Here is a 17,448-nt window from a genome sequence, read left to right as displayed (position 1 = left end):
ATGGCCAGAATCATTGGAGAAATGGGAGAGGCTTGGAAGAAATAAAAAGAAATATTTCTTTTTACCCATAAATAGTAGCAGAAAACATTATGGAAGGAAATAAAAAAAGTTAGGAGCAGTCTCCTGGAAATGGGCTTAGTTCTATTTTTTAATGAAATATTTTCAGAACTGAATATTTCAAGCAAATGGCTTAGGTAAGAAGTTCAGGACCCTGCACTTTCCGTGAAAGCCTCACCACACATCATCCCAAGTAACTAACATGCAGTATGTAAATCAAGGCTTTGGCCTGACTCTTCTTTCCGTGTTTTGCGATGGTTCCTCCAAGGACTCCTTTAAAACAAAGTAATAACACACGCCATCCAGACAGCAGTTCAGGTTTGCCCAGCAAAGGGTAATCTGAACGACATCTCGCAGCACTTTTTGAAAACTGATGTGGATGATGTTTCTCTTCACCAAGAAGTACACGAAGTATGCCACGTGGTAAGGGGTGAAGCAGACCAAAAACGCCACGAGGTTTGTCACCACGATCCTCTCTGCTCTGGTGATGTGTGTCTGGGGGTTGTCTGGATCTCTGTGCCTTCTCAGGCACCTGACAGTTTGGGCAGTGCAGAACGTCATGGCTGCCATGCTGCCAAAGAAGATGGTCTCCAAGGTGCTGAACAGGCCTATGTCCGCCCATGTCCTCGGGGAGAAGTTATGGAAGCAGGATGAGATGTCTTGGCCCTTTTCATGCAATTGGGATGTAGAGACTGTCCCCACCGAGGTGCCCAGGCAGACAACAGCACAGACCATGGCAGCTTTCCTGATGGATCTCAGGGAGGGGGCTGTGAAGGGGTGCTGGATAGCGATGTACCGGTCCACGCAGATGCAGAGGGAGATGAGAATGCTGCCATACATGTTTACAAAGTAAAGACTCTCCAAGGCAGAGCAAAACACAGACCCCAAGTTCCACTTGTCCTGACGGTGGTAGGAAATGATTTTAAAAGGAAGAGTAAACAACAGCAAAGTATCCAGGAATATAAGGGCTATCATGTAGACAGTAGATTCTGACAGCTTTTTAACCTTAAAAAAGAGTAACAACAGAGCCATCACATTGAACAGCAATCCCAGGCTAAATGTGGGGATGTACATGATGAACTGGAACCATTCCACAGTAGCGCTGATGTTGCTCTTGTCATGGGTGTCATTCATAACTCCAGGTATGCTGGAAGAGAAGAAAATCACCTTCACTGCAAGGAAGGATGAAGACACGGTACAAAGGTCAGTGAGGTCTCTATGTGTCCACAGACTTGGAGATGCTTTTTTTCCCCTCTCAGGGTGCTCTGTACTGAATTGCAGCTCCCGGTAACATGGAGCTGCTCAGTGTCAAGGGGTCTTGGGGCAAACCTGTGCCTGAAGGAGGAGCTGGGATTTCTGGGGTCCAAGCCTCACTTGCACTGTCACCTGTTATCCCTAACTGTGCCATGATTTAGTCTAGGCAGAGTATAGATGTGACGGCACCATCCCCTTGCAGTGATACAATCTCTTTGCAGAACCGAGGTAGCAGCCCCCGATTTTGGTGTTTTTTGGATTGTGAGAGTGGAGACAATTATTTGGATCTGTTTTCCTGCATCAAGCTATCATAAGAGACCTTGGGAAGCCAAGACCACGAGGGTCTCCCATGTTTGTTAATGTGAAGATCCCACACAGCCACTGCCATCCCACACCCTCTCCCACCACCCCTGGGCAAAGACTGACTGTGATTACCTTTGGCCTTTCTACAAACTGTCTAAAAGCAGCAGGCAGGAAGCTTCAAATAGGCTATTTCCAGCAGAAGTTAAGTCATTAGTAGAAGGATGAGATTTAAGAACCCAAGCTTTTGTCTAAATCAGCCAGAGCTACCACAGCAGAGACAGGGTTGCAGGAAACATGCATCTGGATTCTCCTCTGCAAGGAGAGGACTTAAAGTGTGGAGGTACTTACTCTCTGAGCTGGGGTCACGGAGCAATTATCTTCTTTAGAGGAAGGGTGCTGGCTTGATCCTGCACTCAGACTCTCCTGATAAGGACTGGGAAGGTGCTCATTGGTTTCTGCCATGCTTGTCTCAGCTGGAATCACAAATGCCCAGGAATACCTCGTCCTTTTCTCCAGCCGGTTCCATGACAGCAAATGTAACCTGTGAATAAAGCCTGTCAGAGATCTTTCTGTCAGTGCCAGAAATTGCTTTTGACTGCTGTTCTCTAATTGTTATTACTTCAAAACATGAGTTACTAATTTTGAGGCAGTTCCATTTCGGACTTGTCAACCAGTTTTCAACCGTGCAGTCGAAGTTTCTGTTCTGCAGATCAAGTCATCTGACTATTTCAGAGGTAAGCAGTCCCTTGCTGTGGTTTGAGAGAGATTAGTGTCAGCAAAAAGGAAATTTATTTCTTTGTTCCTTAAGGACGCACTCATGCCGGGTAAATGATTCTGTGAATTACTGGCTCACATGACGGAAGTAAAAAAACCAGCTCCAGAAACCCAGCCTGAGGAGGAGAATGGGAGCAGGCAGGGCTGGGGGTGCAGGGTCAGGTGCAGGGATCCATCCGTCTGCAGCTCCTGTTGTGCTGTAGCAGGTACAGGTTTCATTCACTGTGAAGCACAACCAGCCTCCTTGCAGAGCACCACTGCCTGTGAGGTGTGGGGAGCTGTGGCTCAGTGGGGCAGCAGCCTTGTCAGCAGGGCCTGCTCTGCTGCAAGGGACTGAGGGGAGGCTGCAGGCAAATAATGACATTTCCTTGCCCAAATAGCAAAGGACAAGGAAACCTGAGCTTGTGAAGCACTTGGGGCTCTGACTGGCTGGAGAGGAGAAGCACTCCTTGTTGTGCTGCAGGTTGTTCAGCGTCTGGGAGTTAAACCCACAGAGCTGTAAAGGTTTTGGGAGCTGAGTTGGGTCCCTGAACCTCAGAACTCAGGTAGCCCATGACAGACAAGGGCAGTGATACTGCCCAATATAAAAGCATCACCAAAACTTGGACAGACAATGTGCTGCTCTCCTGCTGAGTCACCTTCATGAAGTGAGTCTAGTGCAGGGTGGAAACCTATTACAGAGAGCCAAAGGGAGAAGAAGTTAATTAAGGAATTATTAAAAAGTAATAAATGCTGACAAAGTTCTTTACTTCAGTGCCTCCCTAGGAGATTTCATTAGTACTTTCCTTTTTCTTCAGACTTGTTTGTAATTTGTTTGTTTGATAGTGTGTCCAGGAAATTCTGGGTCTAGAGAAATAGAATTTCAGCTTCTCACCAAGATGTTTAGCTAAGAAAATTCTAGTTATGATTAAAAGCATTTCAGACTAGAGTCTCTTGTGTAGATTTTAAAAAAAAAATCCCAAACAAACAAACAACAGAAAAATGGTATTTAAAGCACAAATGCAAAAGGCAGCTTTGTCCAGTCTTTAAAAAAGAGTAGCTATGATATAAGCAAAACAAGTTATGTAAAATATACTTAGTTTTCAGATCTTGTAGCAAAAGGAAAGCTTTTAAGGCAAGGTTTTGCAATAATGAAATATTCTCTCTTGTCATCTTACCTTTGGACTGTCTCTAGCTTTGGATGTTGAACTTTTCTCCTTCTCAACTTGTAGAATTCTGGAGTCTTGTGTTTTCTTTCAAGACAGTGGAGTGAACTGCATACAAAGCAGCTGCTGGTCAGGATGTCAGAAAGCACGAGGTGCTGCTGCTTTTTGTTTTGTCGCAAATTTCCATTACCACATTGGCCTCCCCACGCTGTGCCTGCGTGCACGTACTATGTACATAGAATGTCACACAGCTCATTTAAGGATGCAAATACATGGCTTTGTGGGTCTAACCTCTGAGTCACCCATTAAAATGAGTCTCCAATAACAGAGAAGGAAATGCTGGCCCTACGGACCTTTCTCTGTTGTTGTTTTTTTTTTCAGCAAGACATGATTTTATTGATTGTCTGAAACATCCACGGGTAGTGCTGGCTGTCAAAATGTGCTTTAAGCTAAATCCTGAGCTATCACTGTCATTGTTTCCCCCTCTTTTCATTATATCAAAAAGGAAAAAGAAATTGTTGATTTTCAGTGGTAGGTTCAATTCAAGCTGATATTTTAAAAGAGCCAAGAGTTACTCTTAAATCTGTTTGTACTCAGAGGGAACAGGGAATATACCCATGGAGAGTGTCAGGTGCTGATTTTGTTCAGGGAGGAAAGAGAAAAAAGGTATGTTTTTTCCCCATTGTATGTGTGTTTGCAATGTTCTTACCAAAAGGGGAAAGAAAGGCCAGAGGTGTAGTTTTGCTTGATCCTCTGCATGCTCCTTAAATACTTGAAAACTGAGGATTATAGTGACTAAATTAAAACTGTGCATCTGTGAAAGAGATAGGGGGATGGGAGATGGGAGAAGAAACAGTACTTGGGGTTCCCCTATGATATTTTAGTTGCAATTATCCTACCTAAGGAATAAAAAGAAACATCACCAAAAGGAAAAAAACAAGACAGAAGGTTTGGGTGAATAACACCTTATCTCATTCCTCAGCTAGGTTTCACTTCTGTGTATCTAGTGGTGGTTTTGTGACCATGGCTGCTTTCTGGATATTAACAAAAAACCCCACAGAGCACAGGCAGGTACCACTACTATGAAGAGGCATGTTGGGGGCTGAGCCACCCTGGGTGGTGAGAACTAAGGTTACTGTCAACATGGACATAAACCCAGCTGCCAGAGCACTCTGTGTTCCTACCCTGGTCTGGGGTTTACAAATGCCAGTTCTGATAGTGCCACCAAGGCTCAGAGTGGATGCTCTCTCTTCCCTGTTCAAGGTTTTCCTCTCACACACTTGGAGCTTTCTTTTCTGTTTTACACTCATATTCTGATGCCACCTAAGCACTGCCCCCCTCACCAGGGGCTGCCCTGGGTGTGCTTGCTACACAGAGCCCTGGGTGGCTGCACATCTGGAGAAAGATGCTTTGAAAAAGAGAGGATGAGGAAGCAGCAATGCCAGGGTTAGCCTAGCCACCACCAGCAACTGGTCTGCTTTTTTTCCCCTAGCAATATGCTTGTGAGTTTTTTAGGGAAGAGGATGAGGAGAAAGGGCCAGGAAGGCATGCAGTGGGTCCAAAAGCACTTGGGACAAGGTGTGAGGGCTTCTTTACCTTCAGAATGGAATGGATGAAAAAAATGTGATGCTGAGGGCTGATGGAGAGGGTAAAATAAACCTGAGTGAGCTGCATAATGGAGAGGCTGGGATAGCCCATGAAGGGTTCTCAGACTGTTCATTAATAGCTTTCTTGGGATGCAGTGGTGAGAAAGCAGTGGACAGCCAAGGTACCTTTCTTTTCTCGACACAGGCCCTACTCTGTGCTAATGGAATGTGTCTCTTCACAAAGTCCCCAAAACCAAGGGTGGGTCCTTTTTCTTGGAGATTAGGGAGGAGAGAGCCAACTCTACAAATCCTCCTCTGTCCTTGGTGCCTCTGTGCTTGTCACTAATGCTACCAGTGCATGAAGCACCTTCTGCTTTGTGAGACTGCAGATGTTGCATGCATCATTTTGTGCCTTTTTCCTGATGAAGAAGAGGGTTCACATGCATTTTTTTTTGCTAGTATGAAGGACTTTACCATATTGCTGCTGCCACACAGACCTCCCCTTCTGGCCACACACACATCCCTGGGTGGCAACCAGTGAAGCTCTGCTGATTCCCTGTGCTTGCCCTTGAGGTAGATCTAGTCCTTGCAGTGCTGAGCTGTGCCAGCCATCCCTGGGCACTGCTGGTCCACTGCTGTGCCCTGACACTGGACTGCACCAGAGACCAGTGCTATGTCCTGGTTCCCCTGCTGTCAGTCCTGGCTCTCAGGAACAGTGTCAGCATGGGGCTGGTGCTGCTGTCATCCTTCAGTTTGGTAGGTAAATCAGTAACCACCACACCACACAGGGTTGTGCAGTGAAGACATGGTGAGTTTTTTTCTTGATCTAAATCAGAGTATAAACAGTGAGAAAAATATTTACTCTGCTTGAAAAGAGAGAGCCTCCACTGCTGTGATCCAAGACTGCCTGCAACCTCTGGGTGAGCCAGAACTGGGATGAAAAGTCCCATCACTTAAATCTGGTGGCTCTGCAGAACTGTTTGTAATTGAGTTGCTCCATCTCGTGGCTACAGGAGAAATGAGAAATACGGCTTAAGCCCTGCAATATCTCTGTCTCTATCTGTGATTAGACAGTTTATCCCAACCTGCCCCCACCAGCTGAGCACCGGGCTCCTTGTCCTGGTGGACACTGTTCTCTGGTGGACACTGGCTCTCTGTTCGCTCCACCATCCTCACTGTGGACAGCCCAGGAGTGAAGAGCAAGGGAGAGCCAAAAGCTCTGACGGTTATGGGCGGAGAGGACCAGAGCACAAGAACAGCTGAAATGGAGCTTTTCTGCAGAGGAGATGACCACAAGTACTGCCTGTATGTCGCTGGTGGGGCTGAGGGGCTGGGGGCAGGAAGCTGCTGTGCTGGTACAGCCATCTGACCACAGGCCTTCTCACTTGTGTTTAGTGTCCGCCGGACAGACCTTGCAGGTTGAGGGAGGCACCAGCAAACCCTGGCTGTTTACCAAGGCCAAGAGTGCTCCAGAAGACAAGGGTCCTTTCAATGCTGGAGGTGCTAAATCTGCTACCTAGCAGAACAGGTGAGCTGGTCTCACTCTTTCTCTCTGTTTAGTGTTGAAGTGATCTAGTATTTATTGAGTGACATGTCTCAGTTTCCATAGAGAAATCAGCTGGGGATGCTCCTGAGGCCAGGTCAGCAGGGTAGACATTGCCTTGAGACTGGTGAAATTTAAAACTACTGGAGATCTCTCTCTTATATTGCTTCTTTTGCACTTTCAGTAGTTCTCCAGCTCCACACAGCAGGTGTTCAAGCAGGGCTCATGCACCCCAGCCAAAGGCCCTACGTAGCACATCACAGCCTATGCCTCTCCTCTGCCTGACAACTGAATAGTTTTGACAGTTCTAAGATATTTTTATTCCTACTCAAACCATTAGCTACGCTGGTCTTCGAGATATCATGATCTTTGAAAGACTTGAGGCAGCAATTTTGCAAATTATTTCCTGACAGATCATGCAAACCTCGAAACCATAAGACTGCCCTGTCATGACCGGATGGGTACTTCAGCTGTAATTTTTCAAGGTGGGAAAAAAATCAGTTACTGAAGATGATCAAGATTTCATTTTATTTTTCACCATTCTGAATTGCACATACAGCTCCAGGAAAGTAACTGTGTAACTGGACCTTCTTCCCAAAAACCACTTGTATGCATTTTGAACCAATTAGGCTGCTCATATGGCTGAGGAACTGCATCCTTCTGGGGTGCACACATTCTTCTGGGGGGACCACAAGAGTCTCAGACCCCACATGTCTCATCGTTCCATTTCTTCTTAATGGGAAAAGTCAGTTTTCCTTGCCTTGTTTCTGGGGCCTGTGTAATGGCACAGCGTGTTTGTGAGAAGCTGTTAGACGTATTTACAGCAGCCCTCGTGGCAGGAAGGGAAGGTCCTCGGATGTCATTATGAGAAAATAATAAACTGAAGAAGAACATAAGCATTGTTTTAGGCAAGAAAAAAGGTGTGTCTAAAGTGGCAGCCCATCTTTGACCACAACCAGCAATGGATGTTTAGGGGAGGAGTGTAAGAAACTGTGTTAAGAGAAAAATTCAGGTTCCCAGCTAAATTGTGGTGTCTGGTGTTCCTACAGTAGCAGAAATTAAAAGGTGGCAAGTCTGCGAGTTTAGTTAATTAGCATGAAGAGTTTAAATACTTAGAAATGCAGTGACAGCAGTGAGAATTTGGCAACATTGCTTTTTCCTGAGTTTATATTGATATGATATTCCTCAAAGGAAATATTCTTACAAAACTATATGTTTTCAGAAGGCTTGTTTGAGGGGGAAAAAAGGGAAACTTTTAAAAATCATTTTTTATTAAAATACATGTTACTTTCTCTGTGTTCTGCTCTATTACTTTGTTATGTAAACTGTGGGTACCATGGTTGTGCCAAACATCAGCTCATGGTCTATTACAATCTAAACAGGCCAGCAGCAATGCATGTCTTTATGATATCATGACGTGCCAGTAAGATTTAATTTTGCTGTGGTCAGACGTGGAGCGCACAGGGGATTTTGCTGCTAATGAGAATCTCTCTCTTCTTGTTTATGCGTAGTTGGAAGCATCAGTTTTGTGTTTTGATAACATTACAACCTGTTTATCAAGTATTATCTCTGCTGAGCACTGTGCTCATGAGGTGTGGTGTTGGCTGTGCCTGAACACACCGCTTTTAGGGTGATTTAGGTGCCTGCACAGGACATCACAAGGTACCATGACAGGTTTGCCTGTTTGGCACTGTCACAGTAGAGTTGTCTGTCCTGTTCAGTGTTGTCCTGGTGGCATAGGCAGGGTCTGTTATTTTTTTCCATTTTACGTGTGGGGAATCAAAGCAGAGATGATCAGAAGGACTTTCCAAAGGTTATACGAGACACCTGCAGTGGAGTGCAGTTTCCCAGCTCCAAATATCCAATGCCAACACAATAGTTTTAGCCAGTTCCTTCCTGGTGTCCAGCTCCCTGTCTGCAGCCCAGGAGAGACAACATTGCATCAACCATGGCTGGGGTTCACACCCTTCTAGAAGTCCTAAATTCTTCCGAAATAATTTCTCTGTCTGCACTGTCATATTCAGAAAGAACTATTCGCAGGTGGTAAGGGTTGAAACTGTGTTGAAACTATGTAGTAACATGTAAAGGGAGTAATTAAGAATATGACTAAGTATATATCCTGTCATTTTCTGTATGTACACGATCACTTAATTAATTTGAGTCCTTCCGTTTAATTTTGGTAACATTTTAGTTAGAGTAAGACTGTGTGAACTAGGGCAGGGAGAGGTTTGTGTCACCTCTAATCTAAGGGAGCCTTTGTATCTATTATGCTACAGTTTGTGTGCATAGTTAGATATGTTAGTCCCCATAGGAAGGGGTCCACATGGCACCACAGCCTGGGTTTCAACCAAAAGAAGAGCTGCTGTTCCTGCCCTCTCCTTTGTGCCATCTTCCCTCTCCTTTTCCCACTGCCCATCTCTTGCTTTCCCCAGAGAGTTGGTGTGTGGGGGCTGAGCCTGCACCATTCTGTCCTCTTTTGAAATGCCCCTTCAGTGAAAGGTTTAAAGGGCTTTTAGTGGACAACATTTGCTGTGAGTCTGAAAATATCTGTCTTGTTGCCTGAACGTGGAGCTCGTTTACTGCTCATTTGGTACCGCGAACTCTTCAGACTTCTCACACTTATTAATTTTTAGTGAAATCAAATTCATATGAATAAATAGATGACACTGATGAAGATGTCACAAGCATTTATCAGGCCACATCCTTTTCCTGTTGTTTTCCTGGTAAGCAGTTCTTAAGCCAAATATCTAAATATTTTAGCTTGAAACTTCTCGGTCTTGAGCATTTCTTTGTAAATAACCACAACCGCTGAAGCAAAATGAAGCAGGGCTATAACTGTGGTGCTGATTTAGCAGTCAGGTTTGTGATTTGAATTAAGTGGGGAGGGGGAGAAAGAAGATCTATTTCTTTAACTACAGCAGTTTAATTTTTTTATTATTTCTAGCATAATTCAGTTTTTGCATAGTTGATGCTTGGTTCATGTTTTGCAGTGCTGACACCTGGTTCTTTTAAGTAAATTGTTCCAGGATTCAGAATATTGTTTCTCCAATCTTTCTGATTTCATAAACTTGTGAAAAGTCAGATCAAATTTGAGATCAAAAAGAGTCCAAGCCTCTAGAGCTGCAGTTTAATAGCATATACATAGCCTGCTGCATCGCAGCCAAATCTCTGCCTGAAACTATAATTGGTGGAACAAATTTGAGTTCCTCAAGAGTAGTAAAAAAGAGTAACTATTTGTTATACTTGCTTTCTTCTTTGTTTAACCACACCTGGTTTATCAAACTAAGAAATATTGACCATTTCTGTGTAGGAGAACACTTGCTTATGATTCTAGACTGAGGAGAAGGTATGTTTGGAGGGCCCACCCATATTAATTTAATTGTAATCCTCCCCCAAACAAATGGCTACTCTATATAATTATGTTCTTACCACTCTTCTGCTCAGTAGCACCTTCCACACCAGTGTCCAAGTGACCCCTGGTAGAGGCAGCTTCTGCTCAGCAGGACAGAAATTTTCAACCTGGTCTTAACATCACATAAGCAACAGGGTAGGAAAAAAAAAAAGAGGCATGCAATGCTGTTGTAAAACGATTTATATTCATTAACTTGGTGCTGGTTACACCAACACACTTCTTTTTGTACAGACTGGAACCACAAAGCGAATGTGAGAGCTGGGTTTTGGGTTGTATTCAGCTGAGTTGCATTCAGGCAGGTCAGGCACTCCGTGGTGTGCAGGCACAGAGCAAGGCCAGTTTGCCTTTAGCTCCAGCTTGCAGGGAGTCCAGGGCAGGCTGTGCCCAACAGAAGGGCAGGAAAAGCAGGCAGGCCCCAGTGCTGGCTCTGTGGCAGGCCATGCTGGAGATGGCTGATTTCCTCTTCAGAAATCTCTCTGCCTGTGGTGAATGGCTGTGTTTGAAGGTGTTTTCATTATTTAAAGGTGTTTTGTTTCACGTAGGTCCATCTCCTATACCAGACACCCAGGCTCCATCATGCTTCTGAAGGCAAACCTGGGCTAGTGATTAAGAAGTGTCTGGGCACCGTGCAGTGAACCTCTCAGCAGGAAAGAAACCCAGGCAGAGTTTTCATGTTCATGGGGTTTTTTCATGTTGCATCTCAGTCATTTCACACCGCCTTCAGCTCTTCACTTTTTACCATGTGCTCCAGCTTGAGGTGTACACAAGATCTTCAGGTCTCCCAGCTCACTGACATGAGAAGAAAGGGAAACACGTGGGTAACACAACGCGAGAAGAAAGGTGACTCAATCCCACAGCTTTCAATGTACAGGAAAAAGCAGCCTTTTCTCACTGCTGAGAGAAATCTGGGGCAGATTCTCAGAAGAGTCCCAGCTGTGGCTTGCTAGCAAGAGTCAACCCTGGGAAAACTGCCCCATGGGCGGGTGACTGCCAGGGTGCGTCACATGAGGTGGAAGAAGCAGGGGCAGGAGGAGGGGGATGGCTGCTCAGGGTGACCTCTGGGGGTGCTGGAGGGATTTCTCTACTTTCCCTGGCCTGGGGGATAACTTCCTACTTTAGGAAGGAAAGAGGACCTAGAGGACAAGCAAAGTGGGAAGTTTGGTAAGGAATCTTGTTCACTTTAAGCAACTGAGCCACAGACCGGTTTTGAAAATTGAAATATGGTGTTAGGGAGACAAATTTTAGGTGGAAAATTCAGGAATGGAATAGGGTTTGCATTTCAGCCGAGACCATGCTCAGGGACAGAAACGTGTCGCCCAGAATGTTAAAATTTAGAGTAATTGCTGTTATCTTAGAACCTGGAGGAGGATTGTGATGTATTTGGTATTCTAGATGGTACAACCACTTGAAAAATGAAAGAAATTTTTGTCAAAGAACATATCTAGCTCAAAATTTGGACTTGCTGAGAGACTTGAGAGTGCTCTGGATCGCTACAAGTGTGCGTTGGTGGCTTGTCTGCCTGTGGTGACGTGGAACAGGCAGTGGTTTATTTATATTGTTTTCCAATATATGTATTTTTTTGACTTACTGACTTTTGCGAAGGGATTAGTTTGAAGCTGTGTGCCAGGTCGTCAATGCAGTGAGTGTGTGGTAAGAACTCTGTCACTTAGGGAACAGCTTTCAACATGCCCCAACTTCAGTGCTGCCCTCCAGGCCTTGCTTGTGTTAGTATAGAAGCACATCACAGAAATGGAGGAGGTGAAATCTTTAATAACTTGAAAAAATGTCAGTACCTTATGATTCATAAGAGCCTGCTGTTACAGAGGTTTTTTGCCACAGAGGTAGTCGGGGATGACATGACCTCTATGTGATGCACTCGTGGGAATGTTTGAAAGGATCACAGCTCAGCTGTGAGTGTCACTGTCATGGCCCAAGGGGCTCTGCGACTTCTTCCTCATCTAAAAACCTCTTCCTCAAATGGCACTTGACGTTGGGTGCCTGAGACGAGCTGTATCCCAAAATCAGGCTGCTGTGGAGGAGCAACACAAGGCAGAGTTGGGAGACGCTTGCATCCAGCCTTCTTCTTTGCTGCTGCTGCCCTGAGTGCTGGGCAGAGCCCCAGCCCTGGCTGTGTCCCTGCAGACCTGCCCAGGCAGGGGGGCTCTGGCTGTGCCTGGCTCCCGCACTGCTCACCAGGCACAGGCACAGCAGGATGCACCCTGGGGGAAGGATATGGCCACTGGTGCTCCCAGGTGCAGCCACACTGCTACTGACAGCCTGCCCAAAAGGAAGTAACCTGCTTATTTAATGATGATGCCTAAAATTTGGCTGTGACTTCATGTTCAGCTAGTTAAAAAAGCTGAGTGGCATGTCTGATATTGGTAGGTGATTGTACATCTTTGGGCTAGATGTTTGGTTCCTGTGTTCTAGTTAGAGTAAGAAAAAGCAAAAAGCCTAACCCTGTAAACACCCACATTTAAAAAAGAAAAATCAACTATTTTAAAAATACTTCAGAAATTACAACAGTCTGAAATTACTTTAAAGCTGAGATGTCTCCTGATAATGTATCTGATCTTTAGGCATTTACAGATCTCACTGAAGCTCATGTGTGCTCTCTTCACCTTCCAGTCAAATGAAATGAGAGAACAGCTGACTGCTCCTTCTATAGTGATGACTGAAAAAGCAGAGACCTGAAGACTGGACTAATGGTGAGTCCCTGGTGTGGATGTAACTCTGATGTTGGCAGAGATTGGCAATGGAATCTGCCACACTGAACTCTAATTGATTTTTAAAGACATTTGATGTTGGCATTGATAAAGGTTTCCATCAGTGGGTGGACTGAGTGAAAACAAGATGAAAGCTTTATCTGGTGATACCTCTTGATTTGTACAAGGGCCAAACTGTAGGAAGAGTGCAGTGGAAAGTAAGAGACAACAACTGGTGACAGAAAAAACAAACCATGGCTTGTGTGGCCAAGAGTGTTTCAAGGCTGGAGGCAAGATGGGAGACTGTGTGTGATGCATGTTCTTTGTTAAAAAGTTATATATTAAATCTTGTCAACATTCCATAGCGGGGAATTCTCACTGACTGATTTGCTGGAGTCAGGCTGAAGGTGGTGGTGGCGAATTCTGTCCTAAAAATCACCCTGAACACCTTTTTTACATAATAGACCTGGTACTTGGTGCAGTTAGGAGATACCAGAATATTTGTATTTGAAGGTAGGACATTTTCGCTTCTCTTTTTCTCCTGTCTGCAGTACTGAGCCAACACAGAGGCAATTCCCACTGAGCTGGGCTGAAATCTGTGAGTGATGACACTCAAAGCACCAGGCTGTGCTCTAAATGAATAATGGTGCCAGAGAGAGCAGGGGTTTGGGTTCCAACATGAGCGTGGAAATGCAGCTTTTGCTTGTTCTCACATCCTTGCTGCCGAGGCTCTGGTCGTAGTATCAACTTTGGTCCCTTCTTGTGTTTGTGTGTTGCCAGAAAGCACCAATGAAACGGACTTTTACAAACTTTAGCTGGCACAGAATTAGTTTGACGGGGATATATAAATAAGAGATGATCTGGTTGAATCCCCCAAACTGAATTTCCAGCACTGGAAGTCAAAAGAGGAGAAAGAACAGAAGGTCCTGCGATGTAGAGTGGGCAGATGTGGCTTAGAGTCATTTAGAGAAGTTTGTGTCTCAAAACAAATCATAGTGTCTACTTTCAAGAGAAAGATTTAATTCTCAGGGTATCTTTGTGTTTTTACTTCTAAAGGCTAAAGAGAAACAGCTTGGAAGGTGATAGTTTTTGTAACAATTTTACTGTCTTTATTAAACATACAGCTTGTTGTTACATTAAAAACAAACACAAACAACAACAAAAACCCTAAAAAAATTCACACTTACCACAGCTCAGATTTTGGTATTTTTAACCAGCCAAGTGATTTCCTATGGTTTCAAGACAATCATGTCACAGGGCCCTGCTTTGCAGTGTGATCTCAGTACCTTAGAATGAGAGAGCTGGAGATATGCAGAGTTCTCTGATTTTACTGAAACTGTTATGTGCTGGGCACGCTTAAAAATACACAGTGCAGAGGAAAAAGAGGGACAGAGATTTGCAAGAACTCAGTGTAGTTATTTTGATGACTTTACGGTGTTTCAGCAATTTTTTCAACTGCAGTAGGAACTGAGAGCAAGTCTTGCTTTCACTGAATTGGAATTACTTGCTTTTGGTGTAGGAGCAGAGATAAGGCTCTGTCTGTAAAAGGTACAAGCAGGAGGCATTAGGATCTCCTAAAAGAAATGACATGTATGTTTTGGTATGTTTTAAGAAATACTGAGGAAAATTCCCCAACCAATGTAAACTTGAGTGAAGGGATGATGAACCATGGCAACTTAGTAAACAGATCAAAGGTATCAGAAAACCACCACAACCTTCATTTTTTCCAGTAACACCAGGCAATTAGTGGATTTAATAGAGATAATAATGGCTGTGTAAACCCTACAAGGGCAGTCATATGTGGTCTCCTTTCCAGAGCTCATATAGCTTCTGGCATAATTATTGGCTGCATCTTTTTCAGTAATGAGTTGATTGGGATGGCAGAGGTGCTTAATAAGCATCTGTATGGTTTCATCTGCAGGATACAGATATGCAAGTACACAGATAGATGATCTGAGAGCCCAGATGTCCGAGCACCCTGCTGTCCTTGGGGTGGGCAAGTCAGAAGTTAAAATATTGAATTGCTCGCTGGAGATGCCAAAAGCTCTTCATTGAGTGTTGAGGGAGCCTCACTAGTTTCTGTATTTGACACTGCAGGATGGTGCTTTGCTTGAGGTGGAAGCAGCTGCTTCCCTCAAATGACAGTGTGACATCTTTACAGTGTGGTAAAAGGCAGCTCAGAAATAAAGCTGCTGAGAGGACCTCTGGGAAACTGGAAAGGTACACTGAGCACTGGCACTGCTGTGGAGGCCAGAATGAAACCTTAGTTTCATTTCAGCACATTGCACAAAAGATAAAATATATTTTTTTTTAATATATAGCTCATATGAGCAGACAACCTACAGCCTTTCTCTGCTCTCTGTAACAGGAATGTCTCATGTTTACTTAAACATGTCTCAGCGTTTACTTATAGTTGCATTTTTATAAAAGAAAAATAGTGGTGTTGGAGTGTGCTCTTGGTGTGATGATCATGTACGTCCATGCTGTTTCCATGCTGTTTGCAGTTTCCAGAACTACCAGAAGACTTCACCCATGCACTGAACTAGGTAAATTCAGTCTTGGTTGGAATGAGAAGATAAATAGCAGGATGTGTGTGCTTCAAAACACCTGCATCATGGGCAAGCTTTGAGATTTGTCATGAGGTCTGCAAGTGTGCCCTGCCTCCCCGCAGCGCTGCCTCTTCTGCTTTAAATGAGTGAGCACTGTGACCTTCTGTACAGGCAGCATGTACAAAAGCAGCTGGGCATGGTGTGGAAGAGGTGCCAGATGCTGGGGGAGGGTTTTTGCAGTGAAATATGTAGGTACAGATTACGCAGTGTAGATGGCATCCTGGTGTCCCTCAACTGCAGGTCTGTTGGACTTGGGTACTGAGTTCACTCCTGGGAGAGTGAGTCCTCACCTTGGAGCAATGGGTGCTGGAGAAAGCAGTGCTATCTCTATGACCTATTGGTGAGGCAGAAAGGACAGTGATTAAAGAAAAAGTAAATTAAAAATCCACGTTTCCAGCATGAACTTGGCTCTGGTGATCCCTCAGTCATGTCATATGCTGCAGTGAGTGTTGCCAGCATTTCTTTTATTTTGCAGATATTTTAAAGTGAAATTTCTGACGGGGCCAAAGGCAATAAATTTTGGCCCTCCAGGGACACAGAATCACTTTGCAGGACCTGAACTACACCAGCTGCTTGGCTACTGGTTCACCTTTTAGCTTCCTCTATTTCCATCACTAGATGGAGAGCAGTCTGTCTGTGCAGTGTGGGATCGTATCTCTCACTTTCCTTCTGACTTCCTCAGATGAAAGGCACTATATAAATATGACTATTCTTAGTCTGTTCAAGTGTGCTTCAGTGCTAACACTTGCTTTTGTGTGTTGGCCTGACGTTAGAAAGATAAACAGAAGATTGCTTGTGTGAACTTGGCATACCCTTGCTGAAGGGGTAAGTTTTATCTCTGGAGTTTTCCAGCTAACAGTGAGGTAACTGAACTTCAAAAGCCCATCACATAGTGCTATTTTGTGGGAATCAGTTCCTAGGAGTGGTATTCCAATGCAAATAGATTTCTAGCCAACAGTTGCTCCTGCCGAGTAATTTTTAGGCAGCCAGTGTATTTCCTCATCTCAGAGCTGTTTTAAGAAGAAAATGGCAAAAGTTTGCCATGAAATAGGTAGAGGAGAATCATACACTGATGTCAGATTGGGAAATTATATTGGTGTGAGGCAGCCAAGGTCTCATCGTCCCCTAACTCCATAAAGGGATTATCCAAGCTTCTGCCATTTGCCACTGTGGTGCTGAGCAGGTCTTATGGTAGCTGACAGTCACCTCAGAAGGTCTGCACACAGGGCTCTCTGTTTTCTCCCACTAGACTTGCCAGTTCCTCAGAGGACGCTGCCTCTGCACAGCTCCTCTCCTTGTGTTTGGCCTGAAGGATGGAGAGGGCACCCAAGTGTCGTAGGAATAAATTAGTCTAAAGTGGGAAATGTTCTGAATGTGAGGAGGAAAAAAACCTGCTAAACCATTTTGATGAGAGAGGCAGAAGTGTGTACCTCTGAGTAGCCTCGGTCTGTCTCTCACATGGATTTTGGACAGGTTGGGTTGTGGTGTTGGAGAAAAAGCCTTGAGTGAAATATCACTTAGAGCAGCACACAGTGCTGCAAGGTTTGGGAGGATATTTGTCTGAAGATCAAACTCTGAAGTTTCAGTCTTTCAGCCCCGTTCAGCTTCTTTTTGTGATCTGCAGGCTGCTTTAGGCAGTGAGGTGGCTGCTCTTCTCACTTTGAAGATTTCTGAGCACTGGAAAATACCCGATACGACAAACTGCCAGTGACAATTATCAGGCTTTCTTTGTGGTCAATCATTCTCAACCGAGTGGAAAGCTGTCTGCTTTGTGTGTTTTAGCTGATGTATGTAATCATAATGAAATGATGTTGGACTGACTCTACAGGGCACATGCCCATCTGTGCTCACTGTGGCCCCTTAGGAGAAGTTCTGTGCTCAAGCAGGATTGGGAAATGGAAGATGATATAACTGACCAGGCAAAGGGACAGGAAGGGAGTTTGGAGAACAAATCCTGTGTGGTTTTGTGTGTTGTTAGGTTTTGTTTGTTTGTTTTAAATTGAGTTCATGTTATTTTCCTGGTTGGCCAAACTACCTCCCATGCTCTTCTGTCTTTCAGT

General features: G+C 44.5%; 1 protein-coding gene across 1 annotated transcript; it reads right to left on the bottom strand.

Annotated features, from left to right (window-relative positions):
* Positions 1-250: 250 nt before the first annotated feature.
* Positions 251-6,289, bottom strand: LOC103753873 (G-protein coupled receptor 55). The gene is made up of 2 exons (XM_025895915.2): positions 6,205-6,289; positions 251-1,229 (listed from the first exon to the last, which is right to left on the bottom strand). Exons 1-2 carry the CDS (start codon positions 6,287-6,289, stop codon positions 274-276), a joined length of 1,041 nt encoding a protein of 346 aa, XP_025751700.2. The 3' UTR covers positions 251-273.
* Between the last annotated feature and the right edge of the window lie 11,159 nt (positions 6,290-17,448).

This window comes from Manacus vitellinus, unplaced genomic scaffold (genome assembly GCF_001715985.3).
Source record: "Manacus vitellinus isolate BGI_N305 unplaced genomic scaffold, ASM171598v3 scaffold_49_pilon, whole genome shotgun sequence".
Lineage (NCBI taxonomy): Eukaryota > Metazoa > Chordata > Aves > Passeriformes > Pipridae > Manacus > Manacus vitellinus.
The sequence above is the reverse complement of the archived record's forward strand: the minus strand, read 5'-3'. Positions and strand labels throughout refer to the sequence as shown.